The following is a 21,014-nucleotide window of genomic DNA, read 5'->3' as shown; positions in this document are numbered from 1 at the left end:
CTAAACACGTACAAGTTCACGTGAAAACTTACAAGTGTGTGTATTTCTGCATTGTAGCCTGCTTTTTTTATATTGCACATTCTATATTGTAGGCCTATATAGCAGTAAACATTCAATTAAAGCAAATATGTTCTACTTAAAAAGTATTATATTCAAAAATTACAATCAAAGTTGAAGTATAACAGTTTTCCGTTTCTTACTTAAAGGTGCATTGTGAAACTTTTCTACAGGAGGGTCCGTCAAATGCTTTTCTCCACTGTGATGCTATTGCTTTGTCTGAAATGTTTCACAGTATGGCATTAAACTTTTCTCTCATCATGGAGACCAAATCAGGCCAAGTTACAGGTCAGATCTGTGGAGAGGCGACCCCTCTCACACTCTAAGTATTATGTAAAACCACCTGTAATTGAATAAATGCATGGAAGAAATGTAAGTACTGTTTAATGTCATACTGTGGAACATTCCAGGCAGAGCAGTGACATATCAGTTACATAGTGCACCTTTAACATCATTTTTTAGTTTATCGTACTTTTTTCAAGTACAATAAACTAACCTAGTTTACAGATCGGTTAGGTAAACATAACAGACTTACTTAATTTGTCCATTGGAAACAGAACTACACCTTTTTGAACCCTATGACTCAGAGTCAGACAATAATACAGGGGTTACTCAAATATGCATGAAGCAATAAATCAAAATACAACTCTGAGAAGACTAATGATGAACAGTTAAAGCAGGATTAAAGTCTATTTTACATAATACAGTTAAAGATAGAGGTCAGCAAGTGAAGAATGTCAGTAAGTCTTATGAAATAGCTTAATTGATTCTTCCAATTTAAAGTAGTAAATTTAGGTGCTCTGACCTGGAACCACCATAGTGAAGAGTTGGCACACAAACACATTCATATGAGAAAGAATGTGCCTATCAAATTGGGAGTTCCTTATTTAATTTAGTTCCCTCAACAAGTTACACATGTTCACAACTGTTATATTTACAGTAAGACTATTTTAATAAATCTTAATCTAAACTATATTAAAAATCATTCCTAGATTTTAGGGACATGTTCTTTACCCCTCAAATCTCCCTGAAATGCCCACCGATGCCCCTCGCAGGCTATGGAAGGAACTATTTGGTAAAACACATGCGGGTCACAGCAACCTGCGGTTCCCCCGGCAACGGCAGAGGAACGTGGAGTTGCCGGGGCAACAGCAGAAATGAGGGGTTACCCTGACAAAACCGCTACAGGAACTCATTTAGACAGACCTCGCTGTCCTTTTTCAGACAGATAGCTGCAGACATGACAGCCACTGTATTAACGCACTGAAAGGAACATACTCCAACTCCACTCTGCCTCTGTATTGTGTCACACCCTTTTTTTTTTTTTTCAATAAACAATGATTCATAAGTTAGCAATGTGCGTAGATAGTTTTCACTGGGTTTTGCGTATAGAGCCAAATAAAATTAAAAGTTGAAGTATGGTTAACTTAACTTGACTGCCAAGAGTAAAGGGGAAATCATCACAGACTACAAGCTGAGCCAGAATCTTGATCAGAACCTTACAGTTATATTGTGGATACTTTTATGGATAATGTCAAAAACTAGATTATATAACCAGCTGTAGACAGAATTGGACTGTATCAATGGAACAGTACAATGTTGTAGTGTGTAGCCCAAGCTATACTAGTACTTTATTCAGTGAGGGTTTAACGGTCCTAAATTACACAAAATTAACTCTGAGGTTTAAACCATGTGTTAGAGTGTTGTTTCCTCCTCAAAAACATACCCGGAGTTGTGTTTTGTTGTTTAAGTAATCCTGGTTTATTGGTCTGTCTACATCTACAACACTCAAAACGCTCTGTTCCAACATATGATGTCATGTAATGGTAGTTTTCAAGTTAACAGCTTTTTACCTTTAGTTTAGTAGAAATGGGCAATTTCAGGGCTGAAATCATCCAAATTATTCTTGTGAAGGTGTATGGAGTTTAAAAACACAGTGGAGCACTTCCTGTATTACCACATGACATCACAAGGTGGAACAGTGTTTTCGGTTTAAGGGAAGATATGCAGGATTTGTGTATTAAACATGTGTGAATGAAACAAAACACAACTCCGGTTATGTTTGTGACGAGGAAACAACATTATAACATACAGTAATGGTGTAATATGGGCCCTTTAACTCATTAGGGAACCTTCTTATTTAAGTAGAATAACTTTAGTAAAATATTTTTTTTTAGAAAACGTGCTCCCCACTTAAACTGGCTCTAATTTATCTTTCTATTGTCTTAATGCTAGCCTTTCAATGCAATACTTAGTTTAACACACCAGCTGCTTGCATAGACTTCGCTATCTGTTTGAAATTAAGGCATTTGTGCTCGTGAAAGATTATGGTGAACTTTTTTGGCAGTGCTCATAACACAAAATAAAGCTAGAAAGTCACACCCAAATTACAAAACAGCCATTTATTTTTACTACTATAATAAAGTTAACACATGTAAAGCAAAAAAAGGGCCTCGTATAACCACTGAAGGATTGTAAACATCAAAACAACAATGTATTTCATGTATTTGTTATTCCCTTTTTTTAAACACACAACTGCTTTATCTTGGCACAGAAAATCACAATTTTAACAGCAATGGAAGCACATACACATGCATCAAATTATAATACATTATCTAAAGCAATTAACAATACCGACTAAATGATTTGGGTTGTTTGTCAAGTTTCCCTTTTCCGTTATTGCAGACAATGTTAGGAAGTCATACATATTCAGACATGTCCAAAGCACTAGTAAAAAACATAATCGTGAGTTCAGCTATTGACAAAATGGGAGCTACATGTTTTTCAACGGGGACTTTGCTTTGTGTGGAAGTAGATTTGTCGAGTGCAGCCAGGCAGCTACAGTAAGTATACCTGGCTGGTCTCATATCTGTTGTTTTGACTGTTCCCCTTGCTGCTGCTGCTGCTGCTGATGATGCTGATGCTGGACAAGGACCTACTCGTCCGGCTTCCTCTTGGGCTTCTTTGGGTTACGGGAGCGGCTCTTGGCCTTGCATAACGGGCAAATGGGAGCGTTGCGGTGAATCTGCTGATGGCATGATAAGCAAGCCTGGAAAAAAAATATGAATACATTTAATATAAGCTTCAAGATATAGTAAAGCATTTAAAGTTATAGCATGTAACTTTCTGAAGACGGAAAGTAAATTGCATGATTTTAACGAAAGAGAAACTTAAAACCATACTCAAAGCATTCTCTCTGTACATGATGATTATTTAGGTTTGATTTGTTTGTATTGATTGCAATGTCTTTCTTATTCTGTAAAGCACTTTGAATTACTTCTTGTACAAATAAACTTGCCTTGTCTAAATAAGTATTAACGCGATACTGTAGAATATTAGAGCCAAATAACATTTCTATGGGGAAAAAAAGCAGAAGGAAGCACTTCTTCAGTCCAAGTAAGAATCAGGTTTGTGGAGATGCAGTCCTGCTTTTTTAGTCTTATTTTAGTACATTTTCTGGGGGAAACTGTTACATACTATAACTGCAAAAGTGAGATGAGAGCAGGAAAATTATCATCAATATGCAGATTTTTGTTTACTTCTAATGGAAAGATCAGGTTTAATGTTCGTGGATTTTCATTTTGGACATTTTGGATAAAAATACACTGTAATCAATACTGGAAAAGCGGTCTCCTGAACAAAAAGCAGTTATATTGTTATTCTAGGTTAAAACTAATTTTTCTTTTGTTGTTGTTGAACAGCACATGCTTGCCACGGCTAATCCATTCCAAAGTGATGTGATTTGATAAAAGAGGTCTAGGTAATGACTGATGTTAGTTTAGCTTGTTTACCAATACTAAACCAATATTACTCTGGCAAAAAGCAATAAAATGTGATTCACCCACCCAGAGCTTCTAAGAGACATGGCTCAAATTTAGAGTATATTGAGTTACTTATGTCGGGGTGCATACTGATACCTTGCAGTCATCAACATTCTGTAGGCACTGCTCTGTCTGAAGCGCTGTTACTCAAGTTAGACTTTAAATATGAGCATTAATCTGAGCGTTAATCTGAGTTTTATTTTAACACAATCTAACCAAAAAGAACAGATTTAGTTGGAACTACAACAGGTTTTCAGATACTCACACCTTTTTGTTGAAAATCAAATCAAACATGTAACCAGTAGGGGTGTGTCGGTATATTTTACTAAATTATTTTGTTACAGTGCTACAGTTTCATTGCTTGTTTAGTGTAAGGAAATGCTTTTATGCAGCACATTTGACATATTCAGTGTTTTGATGATTAAAATGTGCATGTTTCATTTTGACTTTGCTCAAGAAGTGGTTTAACAAAGACTTTTAGTATCACAGCCATGATTTAGCAATAATTTTTTATTGAGCTGTATCGAATCAAAATCTTACTGTATCGAGATATGTATCGTATCGCTGCCTATGTATCGAGGTATCGTATCAGGAGCTTCTTAATGATACCCAGCCCTAGTAACCAGGACCATGAACACTTGTATTGATCACAGGCTCCTAAAAATACTGTATGTTTTTTTAGTGCAATGTGAGTTTGCTGGAAAGATCCTGTGTTAACCATTGAACCAAATAGGAGACAATAATGATTATCTATTGCAGTATTTATCAACCTCTTTTGACTTGTGGCACACTTTTTTTTGTTGTTGAAAATATTACATGACGCACCAACCACTAACACATCACCAAATTACAAAGTTTGGGGAAAAAATCTATTTCTACGCCACTGTGTCTCTTTTGGCAATGGTGACTGTTTGCTTTCCTTTCTGGTTCCATTAAACGTGTGTGTGAATCACTTCATTGAAAACTGGTTGAAATTCAAGAATTTATTGAATAAACATAAAACTGACTATTGGGCCAGTAGCTAGTATTGTGCTGTAATGATAAGGACTGGACAATTTGTGATGATTTTTCTGCCAAGAATTGAGATAGTGATTCATGTTTAAATGTGTCCGGATTAATTTACAAAAAGACTTTCTAGGGATGTGTCATTGCTCTGCCTACAATTTTCCACAGTGTGACATTAAACAGCTCTACCTTACATTTATTCAATTACAGATGGTTCTATTGTTCAAAAATACCTAAAAAAAAACAGGCCAGAAAAAGCTTAAAGCCATACATGAAACATTCTAGACAAACTAATAACATCTCCTCAAGAAAAAGCAGGTGCTGGTTGGACCCTTCACCAGAAAAGTTAAGCAAAGTACCTTTAAATATGCATTGACAAACAAATACAAGCGTCACATTTCAGAACATGTTACAGGGTTAGCCATTTGTGCTGTTTCTTTTTATTTTTGCTACTTATTTAGAATTTATTATTATTACAATTTATATTTTTGCTCTTTGTTATTACTTTATATTGTGATGTGTGAGCTACTGTGTCCAAATAATTTTCCTTGTGGGTCAATAAAGTTGGTCTAAGTGTAATAATGTATAGATTATAGATGTTTTTTGCTTATTACGTCCATTCAAATTGGGATTAGTTTTAGTGATAAGTTCCGTGTTCTTTACCTTCATTGGAGGAGGTTGCTGTCTGAAGGTAGCGGTCTGGCGTGCGTCTTGCTTCCTGGAGACCTGGAGCTGTTGCGCGGCGGCCGCTGCTGCAGCAAGGGATTCTGGGATGGCGGGCTCATGCGGTTCCTTCTGCCACTCTGCCTTTTGCTTTTCAAAGTAGCTGCACACAGACAGACACAAACCCGCCATGCTGTGATTCTTATTCAAAGCTGATAAATCATATCACAGTTAGAGATTATCCCATCAGGGGCTCTTGTTGTTGAACAGTGTCACAAACTAACACAAAAGAAACTCAATCTCCACATCTTTTTCTTAGGTAGAAAAAGGGGGAGGACAATGGCAGTGCATGCGTGCCAGTCCGTGTGTGTGTGGGCAAAGGGGAGGCTGGGAAAGCATTGTGGCCTTCAAGCTTAATTGGCTTATTTCCAGACAAAGCGGGAGGAATAGGATATCTAATTTCATTACACTCTCTCATCTCGCTTTAAATAGTTGCAACTAGTATTTGAATATTGTAAGTAGTGAGTAGTAAAGTTTAACCGCAGCCTTAATCCATACGACTAATAAGGTTTTAAGCAACATGTAGCGGATTCAAAGCCAAATGAAACAACATCTTGTACTTGTCTCAACACTGGATAACATTTCCTCTTGGTTTTCGTCCTGAAGTAAGGTGTGGAGCACTCTTTTTGTGCCAATCTATCACTTAAATGTACCTAGCACTCACCTAGATATGAGGTGTGATCTAATTTTCTTGTACACTGCTCACACTTCCAGAGGACAATTACAAAAAAACATGTAAAAAAAAAAAAAAAAAAACTTCTAAGATTACTTTTCTGGCACTACGATGTGGTGATTTTAACATCTTAGCTGACGAGTAGATAGTGAAAAATTACAAAACAGTGAGAAGGTACGACTTTCCTCCAGTGTGAAAGCGCCCTTCATTAGCAAGGTCAAACGCAGACATGCTCCTTGACCCACTGCTCTTGCGTGAACCGTTTTTAGTTCAAATGTACGTAGAAGTTACGCCGTCAAAGTCAAGGTAGCAAAGTGGTTCATGTGGACGTATTCAATAAAAGGTGCACTATGTAACATTGCTAGTGATAATACTGATAATGATACTTTTTTCAATCAACTAACAATTTTATTTATCCCAAAAGGACAATTCAGTTTGAAAATATACAAAATGTAGCTACTACTACTACTATTACTACTGCTGCTGCTGCTACTAATACTGCTACTATTGCTACTATTGATACTATGCTGCTACTACTACTACTATGACTACTACTACTAGAACACTAGTCCCGGTTGATTTAGTTTTGTTCTGGTTTAGTCTGGTCGTGGTTCAATCTTGGTCTAACCCTTAGTACTACTACTACTACCCATTAATTTAGCCACAAAAGTTATTGAAAAATAGTTATTTGTTAAGTCTTATATCTATCTTTGTACTCATGGAAACTTTTTTTAAAACTCAAGGTTTTTATAACTGCTACTACCTGCGAGCCAATTTTCCTTGAGGTAAAAAAAAAAAGGAAGAAAAATTACATTGCCAAATCATTTTCCTGTTTTTCCACTGGAGTTTATAGATGTAAAAGTGAAATGAAGCTTAAAACATAGCGCATTACTCTACAAAGTTATTCTATTTCTAAAGCTGTAAAATTGTGTAAAGCTATTAACCCACATAGGCTAAAGGAGCTTGGGGAATACAGACAGACAGAAGCCCCAGACATGCCACTGCTCTCTTTGTCTGTTTTATGATGACTCCAAAGCCAGGCATACATGACTCTGCTACCTGAAAGCTCCTACTGAAATTTGAACTGTGAAGTGGGACGTGCCCGGTTGAATGTTGACGAAAGGCTAATGAATCACAATCTGACCTTGACACTAGAGCCATGTGTGCTTCTGATCCAGAGGTTTCACCAGTGCAGTGTGGACCCCCGACATGACCAGCTAGTCTCCTGACGCTTTCTTCGCCAATCAAATTATGCACTGTGATAATCTGCACAATTCTACACCACGAAGAGATCTGTCACTATCGCCATCAACGCAGCTATTTATGAAATCTGGTCTAGAGTTACATTATTTAGCACCGTCTACAAGCTTCATCGGATGTACATATGGTCTTATTAGCAGCTGATAGTGGCATAGCATACGCGTTTGTTAAGGCAGTGGTCCACAGCTGTTTTGGCTGTGCACTCTTTTGACTTCATTCATATTTTGAATATTGTGAGATAGTCTGAAAATGTTTCCATTGGATTAAGTCCGTCGTAATGGGCCTTTTGAGGGTTTTGAAGTGGACTTCTTCAGCTCACAGTAAACTTTAGCTAAGAAAGAGCTACACATTGGAGTGATTTGATTGGATAAGAGAAGATCAGTAAGCAAATATGAACAGAAAGGAATAATTTCTCACCAAACACTGACTTGATCTTATGTTAAACTGCCTTATTTTACAGTGATATTCGCAATGAGATGTTGAATTGACATGTTTAGCAAAACAAAGCTAGTGTAGCCATAGACCAGTACATACTTCCAATGTGTAATGGATCTAACATTAACCAAAGCCAAAGTATTACATAAAGAGACACTAAAATGCGCGCAAAAAATACATAAAGAGACACTAAAAGGTGACAATAAACGAGAACTAGTTTGAGTTTCCTGTTTAATCTATTTTAAGCCTCATCTCATGGCAAAAAATAGCATCTAGCATTGTTTGTGAATAGCTGAAATCGGGCTTATGATTAAACGTGTAATTCAGGTATGGTTAGATTGTATTTTTTTAAGAAAGCATTTGTTATGTTTTGGTCCATTGCTTTCATACCATAAAAATACAAAAAAAGATACTTTACCAAATATATACAAAAATACTTGGTTTTAGAACAGAAAAACTGAAGAAAAAAAAAATACTACAAAAAATATAGGTTAAATTTGAGAAAAAGTGCTCAAACATAACAGCCCTACTAAGTGCTCGCCTCCCCTGGTGTTCCCGTACACCAGTTTGAGAAACACTGGCACTATGATATCACACAGGCATGTTCTGGTGCATCCTTCCACTGGGCTGGACCTGGCTGTGACCCTGACAGAATGACACATGTTATCATTAGATACTTGAATTATATTTAGTGAAAGCCTCTGGTGCTAAAGTGTAGGACCTCAGTTATGGTGAGGAGAGTAGGGATGGAACGATACTCAAAAAAGATCGAATTGTACGAGTCTGTTGTTTCGATTCCGTATTGAGTTCAGTTTTCATGTTCACGGCAGGAAAAGACCAAGCCTGGGGTGCTTTCTTAGATACAGAAAGTAAACAGCTCTATAGAGGCTCACAGCTGCTATCTTCTAACAGAGGTGAGTTTTATCTCCAAAACCGCTTTTCGGCTTTACACATGTTAATCAAATATGCTTGCGCTATCGAGATCTTTTAAAAAGCACCATCTCCTCAATTTGACCTAGTAAATAACACGTTTAGACATTATTACGTCTTATAACATGTTTAGCAGAGAAAAGAGGAGAGCAGGGGGAGGGGAGGGGCTGCTGCTGGGAACAAGGCAGAAACATGCAGACATGAGAGAGTCAGGAGCCATCTAAATAAATACATGTAGAAAACAAAAAGATCTGATTTTGATGTTTATGTCCAATTGCCTTTCAGTAGTATATCATAAACTACATTCTCCATATGAGACACAGTGTTTTTTTTTTTGTTTTTTTTTTTTATGATTTAGCCAAATATTTATTCATAATGGCCAACTTCTATGGGTCTGTTTTAGTTTAATTATAAGAACTGGTGACCTATTTTTTTATTTAATGTAGAAAGTTATTTATTTATTTGTATTATAAGTAATTTATTTTGGATATCTACAGTAAGAACACTAAACGTTCTGATTTATTGTTCAAAAGTTCTAAGCATTAATAGCAATTGCATTACAATTTTTTTTTTTAGCTCAATGTTAATAGTATTTTTTGTGTTTTAAGATAAGAAATAATGTTAATGTAAAGAAGTTATCAAAAAGAAAGAGAAAAGAAAATTGGAAGTCTAAAATCGAAAGTCGAATCAAATCGTGAATCGTCCCATCCCTAGAGGAGAATGGTGTGGTACTGGTTACAGAATACAGCTTCTGTGTTGCAATAGTCTTGTTTAATAGATTTAGCTGTTCATTCTCTCACCTACATTTTGACAGTGATTGGAAAAATGGTAGCCTTTATTTGAAAGATGAGCTATTTCAATTTCGTTACCCATAGCACCAGCGGACCATAAACAACAGATCAGAAATGACTAGAACAGTTTCTCAGTGTAAACAAGGTAAATACACTTTACTGCATTGTCTTTAAAAAGAACCTAAGAAGTTAAAGTTTCTCAGTGTGTATCTCTTTGTAACTGTAATTATAAAGCAATTCTGAGGTGTTCTCTTGGCTAATTTAGTCACACTATTCACAATATAGGTAACGCCTTCATCTTTAATGATATGCTATAAACATAATATTTAATTTCTTACTCAGCTATTGATGTGTGTGCCAGGTGATGTCAGCAGTGGCTTGTTTCACCTGGAAAGACGCATGCACCGTAAATGCTGCTGTTCTGGCTCTACTTTGTCATACGCGTAAAAGCATCAAATAAGGATCTACTCCGACTCTGGGATGAGCAGTGCTTCACAAGGACCTTTTACTTGTGGTGAAGAAAGCAGGTGCGCAAGTTAGGGCTGACATGGCATTTAAAAAAGAGCAGTCCAAAGCGGCATTGATAAAAGGAATTGTGAAGGGAGGAGAGAAGGATTCCAGTGGGTTGCAAAAAAAGAACCGGTTCTCAATTCCCATCACTGATTTATAAATGTAAGTGTATGTTTCAACTATCACTAGTGGCAAAATAAAATAAAACATCTTCAAACACGTTTTGAAAACATAAAAAAATGATCTAGTTCATTTTCAACACTAACCTTACCTTAGGCACTCCTAATTATTTAAGCACTCTCTCAGACCAGAGTGGAGCTTTGCTGTGCTGGCATGCTAACGTGCACTTTCTGATAATTGGACAATAAACGCTTTACACGCAAACAGTACGCACCGACTTATTTTGACCTCAAGAACTGTTAATACAATATATCTGCACTGGAGCAAGGCAAATTTTGCTCACATACAATGGGAAAAATCAGGTAGAGTGCCTTTAAAGTATGATGAAGCGATTAAACTGTATTGAACCATCACTTAGGATTGTACTTACTCCAGTGAAAGCTTCTCCTCTTCTTCGTTAAGGTTGGGCAGTCTGTGCAGTCCCAGGGTCATTCTCAGTGCGTCGACATGCTCTTTCAGAGGCTTGTACTCATCGTGGAGACGCCGAGTGGTTTCTAGCAATTTGTTCAGATCGTTTTCAGACTGTTTGATTGTGCTCTCCATCTGTCACAAAAAATGCAATTAAGAGTTTGTAAAGAAATTGATAATATATGCGTGATAATTGAATAAAAATAGCAATTTCAATGGAAGCAATTAGCAAATCGCAAAGGCTGCAGTTTTTGAAGTACAATGATTTTCTCAACAACAAAATAGTCAGTCTTATTCTGCATAAAACTGCTAACTCTGTAGTTTCAATTGATTGTGTTCTGAAGCCTAATTCTTGTCAGTTAATATTTCAGTTTTATAGTTAATTCTGGTAGTGATTAAAATATAAACTTTTAAGAGTATCCTATTATTAAAACATAAATCGCAATCACAATGCTAATCACAAAAATTGCAAATAGATGTTTTTTTTCCCCCAAATCGCTCAGCCCTACTTACAATACTGCCCAGTCTTTTTCATTAATACTGGAGACCAAGTTGCCCCACCATGGTCTAAAATTCTCCCACGTAGTCTAAAATCAAACTGGACTACACATTGAAGTCACAAAATCACCCTTTGTTGCCCATTGTCTAATTACAGTTGCCTAATTATACTGGGCAAAAATGACTGCTTTAAGATTATAAAAATCTAATTTATTTGTGCCACCATTTTCCCCAGAATCTATGGGAAACATTATGAATCCAAGCATTTCATACTCACCACATTGATATCGGCATGAATAAGTCTTAGTTCCTCCACATGTGCCATCTTCTCTTGCAAAAGGAGGTCCATTTCCTGTTTGTACTCTTTTAAATGCTTTTCCTCCGACTCCAGCGCCTCAAACTCGATCTTGAGACGAGCTTTGATCTTCTGCATCTGCACAGTCTTGTTGCTGTGATCAAAGAAAGACAAAACAACAGTTTAATACAATGTTAACCAAAATTAATCACATTACTGTCTTGCTGTGCAGTAAAATAAGTAGCAGTTTTCCTCTAATTGAAAAGACCAGTGCTGCTCTGTAGTAAAAGAAAAAGTAGCTTGTTTCTTATTTGTACGCTACAATATCTATGACACAGGTCTAGAAACCTCCAGTGAGCTACCTTGACAAAACAAAAATGCCGGAGAGCACTTTAGCAGCCACAAGAAATTGAGATTGACATTATAAGAAAGAGGGCAAGCCTTTGGGTACAGTTAGTTCCCTATAAAACTATAAAACATAAATCACTGTTCGTCCACAAAGTTGGGATTCATAACGATACATTTACAATGGTAATAGGAATGTAATTAACCACATTTTTGTTATTAAGCACCATGGTATAATTCTGAAATTCCTTGATGAGCTACTTGGAAGGGGGTGGAGAGCTACTAGTATCTCCTGAGCTACAGGTTGAAGACCCCTGATCTATGGGTTTCAGACAGACCAAAAAATAGCACTGTTGCCATGGAAATTCTTTAGAATGGTAGAAAGTTCTAAAAATGTCACCCATAAACAGGAAGGTGAAACTGAATTGAAACTACACCAGGTTATTTGGTGCATTATGTCACTTTTCTGGCAGAAGACCACTAGAGATGTTTGTGCTTTCTCTAGAATGTTCCACAGTATGGCAATAATGGGTTTAATTGACAAAAATTACCCACTGATGAATGGGTTTTTTATTGCTTATGTTTTGTATATTAAAATATCTAAAGGGAGTAAAATGTATTGTCTGCTTTTGACATTGACATTGACATTCTGAGAGAAAACTCAGGTATTACGTAATGATAATAACACAATAATATATGTTTTACTCTTAATAGTTACATTAATGTTCCTATATTACATTATTACATTATATTATATTCATTAGAGTTAGAATGTTGTTACCTCCTCAAAAACATATCCGGAGTGGACTTGTGTTTTGTCTGATTCACACATGTCTGAAAAGCGCTTTATTATTAGTCTGTCTACAGCTCCAATGCTCAAAATGCTCCATTCCACCTTGTGATGTCATGAAGCAATAATATTAAATTAATAGCTACCTTTTACCTTTAGTTCAGTAGAGATTTGAAATTCCAGAGCTGATGTTATACAAACGAACTCAAGTGAAGGTGTATAGTTTAAAAACACAGTGGAGCACTTCCTGTATTACCACATGACGTCACAAGGAGGAACTGAGTTTTTTCAGTTTCAGAGAAGAACTCATCCTAAATATGCAGGGTCTGTGTGTTAAACATGTGTGAATGAAACAAAACACAACTCTAGGTATGTTTGTTTTGAGAGCAGCATTATGATTTATAGGCGTCAGAAAATAGCGTAATATGATTGTGTTTACCACCACCATTGTCTCAAAGAAAACCTGTAGAAAATAGCTATACAAGATATATATATATTGTCTGTTAACTAGAGCCCGACCGATATATCGGTTGGCCGATATTATCGGCTGATATGGGCAACTTTAGGCATATTGGCTATCATCCGATATGCTTGCTGATAGGGGCCGATATTTCACGTGGGCATGTTATACCTCGTTATAAAGCTTAGACTCTCTACATTCTGTTCATTTAATCCAATTTACAGACAGATAAATGTCCTAATATGTGGCTCCACATCAGTATTTATCTACGGAGTCATTTGTCTGTGTGTGTCCGTACTGTCCCTGAACACACCACAGAGTCGCGTCACTCACGTGTGTTTGTTTACACCTGCAGACACAGATCCAAACACTGAGATTATATTCTTTTTACGGACAATCGGTTTGAGTCTGGATTAAAAGGACATTTATTAGTGCAGATTTGTGATGTGAGGAGGAGCCTGTATGAGCGGTGAGTGTTGGAAATATGTCGACTCTGAAGCTAGTTTTTGTCATTTGTTATGGGTTAGCTGCTGTAGCTCCCGCACATAAACAGACTGTTTTCTATTGGTCTGTTCTAAAGTGACTATATTGGCCGTATATTTGCTACTGGACCTGCACTGATATGTAAATGAGCTGTGAACAGACGTGTGTGTGACATTTGCGCATATAATTAATTACTGCGGCGCGCACGTATTTACGGCTAAAGGCTAATAGCGCTACTTTCTTTACTAGTTATGGGTCCGTCGCGAACGAAATGACTCTTAGAACCGGCTCTTTGAAGGGAACGACGGGAGCCTGATCCTTATTGGGAGCCGTGTTTTCTCTTTCTCTCACTTTTTTTCTCTTCACGCCGCGTGATTCGTGGTTTGACAGCGGCAGCGGCTAAAAACGAAACTTTGAGAAATTTGCGTGTACGTAGGATTTAAAAAAAATTAAAATAAAAAAAAAACGAGCATATTTGACTGTAGTTTAGCATAAAATAAATAAGTCCCGGTTTAGTCCTTTTTCAGTCCTGGTTTAGACCTGGTTCAGTCCTGATTCAGTCCTGCTTTAGACGTGCTTTAGTCCTGCTTGCAACAAAACAATCTGAAGAGCCGCTTGGGAGCCAAAAGAACCAGCAGCTTTTAGTGAGCCGAGCCAAAAGAGCCGGTTCTCTAAAAAGAACTGGAATACCCATCACTAGTGTCTAGAATGTGATGCAAAAATGCCATTAAGCCAACCTACTGTCTGTAAATATGATGTAAAGAGGCAGAATAACAATAAATGTTGCCTAAATAAACCCAATTTAAAATCCACCAGAGCCAAACCTAAGTTTTTTAAACAATTCAACATTTACAGTGAATTTTTACATCACTAAATATATCGGCGATTATATCGGCTATCGGCAGCGCCAACTCCCATTATATCGGTTTCATATCGGCCACAGCAAAATCCATATCGGTCGGGCTCTACTGTTAACCAATCACATATGTGCATTTATTATTCTGCTAGTTGTCCTCAGCCTGCATTGCTCGCTTTGCTAACCAGTGTTGGGGAGTAACAAATTACATGTACCTGAGTTACGTAATCAGAGTACAAATTATGAGTAACTGTATTCAGTTACAGTTACAGTTTCAGTGAGTAGTAATTAGATTACAGTTACTTTGTTGAAATAAATGGACTACACAGCGGTATTTTACTATTTTCACGTTTCGGGCTATATCCTTTTTTTTTTTTTCGGTAATTCCACTCATTGCCGGACACTAAACCAGGTCTAAACCAGGTCTAAACCAAGTCTAAACCAGGTCTAAAACCAGGTCCAAACCAAGACTAAACCAGGTCAAAAACCAGGTCTAAACCAGGACTAAAACCAGTTCTAAACCAGGACTAAACCAGGCCTAAACCAGGACTAAACTAGGTCTAAACTAGGTCTAAACCAGGTCTAAACCAGGACAAAAACCAGGTCTAAACTAGGTCTAAACCAGGACAACAACCAGGTCTAAACTAGGTCTAAACCAGGACTAAAACCACGTCTAAACCAGGTCTAAACCAGGTCTAAAACAGGATTTAACTGGACTAAATCATGCTGCATGGACCGTGTCTCCTCGTCTTCTATCAATAATATTTTTAATATGGTTAAGACTGGGCTTTTTCAAATTTTCATTTTAGCAGACAAAACATCTTATGTTACGATATCCTCGTCTTTGCTTCTCTACAGCAAATCAGGTAATCCAAAGTATTCAGATTACGTTACTCAGTTTAAGTAATTTAATGGATTCTGTTACAAACTACATTTTGGGGTATGTAATCTGTAATCTGTATGGGAATACATTATAAAAGTAACCTTCCTGACACTGTTGCTAACTAGCTAGCTTCACCACAGCGGTAATTATAGTCTCACATCTGGCGTTTAGCAGATACACATCTGGAGTCGGCGCATCTGTGATCTCAATAATGAATACCGATGCGTCGCGTAACACTGTCTAGTCAAACAACACGGCGTTTCCTTTTTTGCGTGTCTGACTAACGATAGGGTTAAATGAATTGCGAGGATCTATAAAAAGAGGCAGGCAGGCTGGAGGCTAACCGTGGCTAGCGCAGTAACAAAAGCCAAGTCAAGAAGCCAGCCAGGATAGCGCTAACATGAGCTAATAAGACGCTAATAACATCTCGTCAACAGATGTCTCTGCGTAACACTCGTACCGTATTTCCAGGATACTCTCCAATTTGCACATTATTTCTTGCTCGTCCGTCATGATGGGAAGGAAATCAGTGCGTTTCAACAAGTTAGATCACTAGACTCTCCGTAGCAAAGGCCCGATGGTGGTGGTCTGGTCCTTGTGTTGATAAAAAACACAATAGCCCGACGTGAACGCGCAGCAGCAGCAGGGTCGACGTGCCCGCGCTCGCTACGTGTGTCCGCGTGGCTACGTCCCGCGAGCCCTTTGTCCCCGCGCACAGCAGCACAGCGGGAGAGCAATGGGTTTGTGAGTGCCCATTTCCTAACGCATAATGACTAATAAACAAACCAACAATGGACACGGGGCTAATGGTTAATGCCTGGATAATAACACATTAGAGGTGACTGATATATATAATAAGCATGATTCTGATCATTGAGATTATATTTTGTGGTATTGTAAAATTTAGGCCAGGGGTAAGCAATTATTATTATTATTTTTTCCCCATGGAGCCAAAATGCTAATCAAATTCTGCAAAATATTAATTGTATTTCTGTATAAAAGCAGTAAATAGCATTGTTTTGACAAGCTGGTAAGACTGGTAAGAGTTTATGTTATGACTAAGCAATGAAAAAGTGTGGCTGACTTACAAAAAATGTCATTTATAAAAACAACTCTAAAATAAAAGCAATATAGCTTTAGTCCATGCATGAGGTAAAATTATAAAATATGTTTATTTTGTAATTCAAGATCATCTTAAACAGGCCGATCAGAGTCAACAAACGATATTGGAGTGTTGCACTGGATCAAAACCTATGAATACATGTGCTCATCAGACTGAAGGGCTTGAATTCTTGTTAAGTAGAAAAAAAGTCTAAAAACTTAGACTTAGATTTAGATAAACTTATTATTATATGGACGGAGTAACTCACACATCATAATGTAGCCTAATAACAAAGATAAAAAATATAAATGGTAATAATACATGGTAATTAAGTAGCAAAAAAGATAGCAATAGACTGATGTCAAAAAAGACATAATTATATAAATGTGTACAAATGTACAAATCAAAACAAAATAGAAAGATAATTAATAAAATATAAGACAGTGCAACAATGATGATTGACAGGACATATGGTTATCTGTTATGTAAGGGTGAGTTGTTGTGCAGTTGTAGGGAGTATTATCTGTTACATAAGGGTGAGTTGTTGTACAGCTGTATGGAGTATGGTATGAATGTATTCCTGTATCTCTCACTGATAAAGAGCCGCGTGTGGCCCGGGAACTGTACAATGCCCAGGTCTGATTCAGGCAGTGAATGGTAGAATATTTGAAAATGTATTTTTGTACAGAATACTGAATAACTTAGTGTGACCAGATTTTCAAAATAAAAAAACTGGGGCATCCCTGGTTTGGTTGGTAATAATAAAATTGTGAAACGTAATTGAGGAAAATTGTTATGCACTCGGCACTAATGTGAGTCAGTATAGTCACATTTTCTTTGTGTTTTGGTCATTTTTAAGCAGCTTTTCTGTATTTTACCTAAACAAATGACAATGTATGCCTCTCTTTACTGCTGGCAGGTATCGGATTGGTAAAAAATGGGGACACCTTGCACATTTCTTGTATAAAACTGGGAAAAATCACTGGTTTTGGATAAATCTGCTGGTACAGGGCTCAAAACTAGGACTGTCCCAGGTAAATAGGGACATCTGGTCACCTTAAAACACCATTAAAATGTATTTTGTAACTGATTCTAATTCATGGGCCAATCAGAGTACTGTATTCTGAATACTTGGAATACTTTTACTCTGAGTTGCATTTAAATTATAGCGTAAAAACAACACACAGGATTAAAAACAGGTTCATCTTTGTGTCACTGTTTGTTATGCATTTCCTATCACCCAATGAAGAAGGGTAAATGTACATGCACCCACCACAAGAGCTGGTTTCTATTTTTGTCACTACCGCAATGTGTTCCTTTGATTTTAGAAAAGTAAATGTATTCTGAATAGCACCAAATGAAAGAGTAACTGTACTGGAATACAGTTACGCCTAATCAAAATCTGTATTCAGAATAGCCTACGTATTCTCGGTACATGTAGCCCATTTGGCTAGTCACACTCATCAAGTATGTAGACAAGATTTAGTCCAGACTACTTGTTTTGTAAGCTCTTAAATGGGTCTGAAAGTGAAACGTGAATGTAATCAAATCTGAAATAAATAGTAGTGTATAATTGCAATATAAATAAATATATAAGCCTACTACAAATGCAATACTTCATCCATCTTATGTCAGTCTTACAAAGCTGATTTTGAGGTATGGGGAGGGGGGCACATAAGGGCAGATACAATTCAGCCTATATTTAAAGTGATGTAATACAGTATAGCCAAGACTTACTAAAATTAGGCCTACTGTGTGCTGCAAGAATATCAGTGACAACAGCTAGCTAGCCTGTATTGGCTGTCCTCATTATTTGATTTGAGATTTAATGTTAAACGTTCATTCCTCATCACAAATATATCTGGAGTTGTTTTGTTTCATTCACACATGATACACAAATCCTGCATATTTGGGCAGTGTTCTTCTTTTGCTCTGTTTCAACTTGTGATGCCATGTGGTAATACAGGAAATGCTCCACTGTGTTTTTAAACTCCATACACCTTCACTAGAATCATCTGGATCATCTCAGCCCTGAAACTGCCAATCTCTGCTGAACTAAAGGAAAAGGGTAGCTGTAAACTTGAAAACTACCATTGCATCAGAGGGTGGAAGAGAGCATTTTGAGCTTGAGGAAATGTCGGCAGACTAATAAAAGCAGTTACAAGAAACAAGGTAGGTACAAAACAGGTATGTTTTGATGAGGTAACAGCATTATAACATGGGTTAAACCTTACAAGAGTCAGTTTTGTATAATACAGGACCGTAAAACTCCAAGGTTATTGGAATAGTTGGAAACATCTACAACTGTCAGAAGTAGTAGCCAATTTTATTTATTTTTTATTTGGTTTAGTTACGCCTATTTGACCTTTATCAATACTGGCCAAAACAAACCAGTTCAAAATTACATTTGAAACAGTTCAGAGACCATATTGTTTAATAGGTCACTTATTACAGCAGTGAAGGGAACACTTTTATAAGCCCTAGTCACCTACTTTAATTTTTTGTTATGTTCACTATAAACACTGGTATTTTTATCTTTCCTGTTCATTAACCCAAACACAGTGAGAACAAAAAGCAACAATACAAGGAAATACTCCTCACACTTATGTTGTGTCAAGCAGGAATGTTGCCTTATTTTGGATACAAGGTTAAAGGTTAAATGTTGGTGGGTATGTATGTTACAAATATGTACTGCCCATAATGTCAGATTCTATCAAATAATTACTACCTGTGCCCTATTCTTTAAAATGTTCAAATATAAAATTAATATTTCTTTATCAGCTTTAAGGTTTAATATGACAATATAACTGTTCATAGCCTAAAGTATGTCACTATGCACACCATCAGAGACTTTGGTCTGTTTAAATCTGAATAAATCTATTTAGACTGGCCTTTAACACTCAGTAATGCAGTGACACTTTGCACTATTTGTTTTATTTTATTATTTAATGTTTTTGCATGTTTTATATTGTGTTAATTTGAATGTAAAGCACTTTAGTCACCTTGAGTATTGTTAAGGGTTCCATAAATAAAGTCTGATTGAGTGAACAATGGCCAGCTGGTTGTGTTAGACAAATATTTTAAGTATAACAGAGATGAGCCACATACATAGCATTTATTTTCCTTTTCTTTTTCCTTTTGTGATATAATAACAGTTTCAAAATAACTGCTGCTTCAGTAAATTCCCTGGGCTCTGAGTGGCCTCTGGATTATAAATAAAGAAGTTGTGAACAATACAATGGTCCATTCTGGTCCACTCTAATCCTGAAAGGTATTGCAAGCAGTTTCATATGACTCCAAAGGCTGCTGCTCCTGCACTGTTGTGGACAAAAACTTCAACTTGTGATTAAAAGACTGCATACAATGTCTACTGTAAGTAAAGTTTCAACTTTAATTTTCACTTTGACTTGTTTGTTAGATGGAAAAGGAGACTGTGTTTTTTTTTTTTTTTTTTTTTATTTACAACAATGATAGTTTTAATATGGGCTGCAAATTATACTTGACACCTTAGGTTTAACAAGACCTTAGTGTAGCCTTTTATTTGTTTGCCTTTTAGTTAACAGTGTTGACAGTGTAAAAAGCATAATCTTTGTACCTTAGAATACAGGTTGGATTTTTAATTAAGTTTAAGTTAAATACAGTCTATATTATTACAAAATATTAAAGGTACACTGTGTAACTTTTCTGGTAGAAGGTCCACCACCTGCTTGACTCTAGCTGTTAATGTGATTACTCTCCGTCCAATACACTATGTCATAAACTTATCTACCTCCACAGAGACAAACAGATACTCACAGTGATAATGCATGTATTTCAAGGAATTCCTAGCAATAAAAACTTAGTAGTTTCATGCCATACTGTGGAACTTTCTAAGGAAAGCAATAACATCTCCACGAAACAAGCAGGTTGCAAAGCCTCCAGAAAAGTCACCAAGTGCACCTTTAAATATCAGTTTATTTTTTGAGTGCAGAGAAAACCAAAAAATATGTACCTCATAACATTTGAAAAGGCTATTATAATCTTACATTACAATATTTATAATGTCAGTCTTTGTACATGCATAAAAAATGTCATAATTTAAAGGGCCCATGTTACACTATCTTCTGATCTGATGTTCTAATGTTGTTTCCTCATCTCAAACATACCTGGAGTTGTGTTTTGTTTCATTCACACATGTTGAACACACAAACCCTGCATATTCAGGCTGACTTTTTCTCTCAAAAAAGTAAAAAAAATAAATTCTACACACCTTGACTGGAATCATTTGTAGACCAGGATTACTTAAACGTGTGAATGAAACAAAACACAACTTGAAGTACTGTATGTTTTGAGGGGGTAACAACATGATTTAAAGCTCATAAGAGTACATTTTTCATCATATAGGGCCTTTAAATCAAGAAATTTGGGAAAATATTGTCATGAGACTCCCCACTTACCCTTGAATTCCATGTTAAGTAAGACTAAAAGACTGGCATTGTTCATAAAGTCATTCATTACTTTGTACTTTTA

The 21,014-nt window shown here is 36.6% G+C and overlaps 1 protein-coding gene across 1 annotated transcript; it reads right to left on the bottom strand.

The window, feature by feature from the left end:
- Window positions 1-2,444: 2,444 nt before the first annotated feature.
- Window positions 2,445-16,060, bottom strand: zc4h2 (zinc finger, C4H2 domain containing). The gene is made up of 5 exons (XM_020922556.2): window positions 15,864-16,060; window positions 11,569-11,740; window positions 10,756-10,928; window positions 5,547-5,709; window positions 2,445-3,106 (listed from the first exon to the last, which is right to left on the bottom strand). The coding sequence occupies exons 1-5, from the start codon at window positions 15,914-15,916 to the stop codon at window positions 2,993-2,995; spliced, it is 675 nt and encodes a 224-aa protein (XP_020778215.1). The 5' UTR covers window positions 15,917-16,060; the 3' UTR covers window positions 2,445-2,992.
- Between the last annotated feature and the right edge of the window lie 4,954 nt (window positions 16,061-21,014).

This window comes from Boleophthalmus pectinirostris, unplaced genomic scaffold (assembly GCF_026225935.1).
Source record: "Boleophthalmus pectinirostris isolate CB_2022bp ecotype Guang Dong unplaced genomic scaffold, ASM2622593v1 HiC_scaffold_23, whole genome shotgun sequence".
Taxonomy (NCBI): domain Eukaryota; kingdom Metazoa; phylum Chordata; class Actinopteri; order Gobiiformes; family Gobiidae; genus Boleophthalmus; species Boleophthalmus pectinirostris.
The sequence above is the reverse complement of the archived record's forward strand: the minus strand, read 5'-3'. Positions and strand labels throughout refer to the sequence as shown.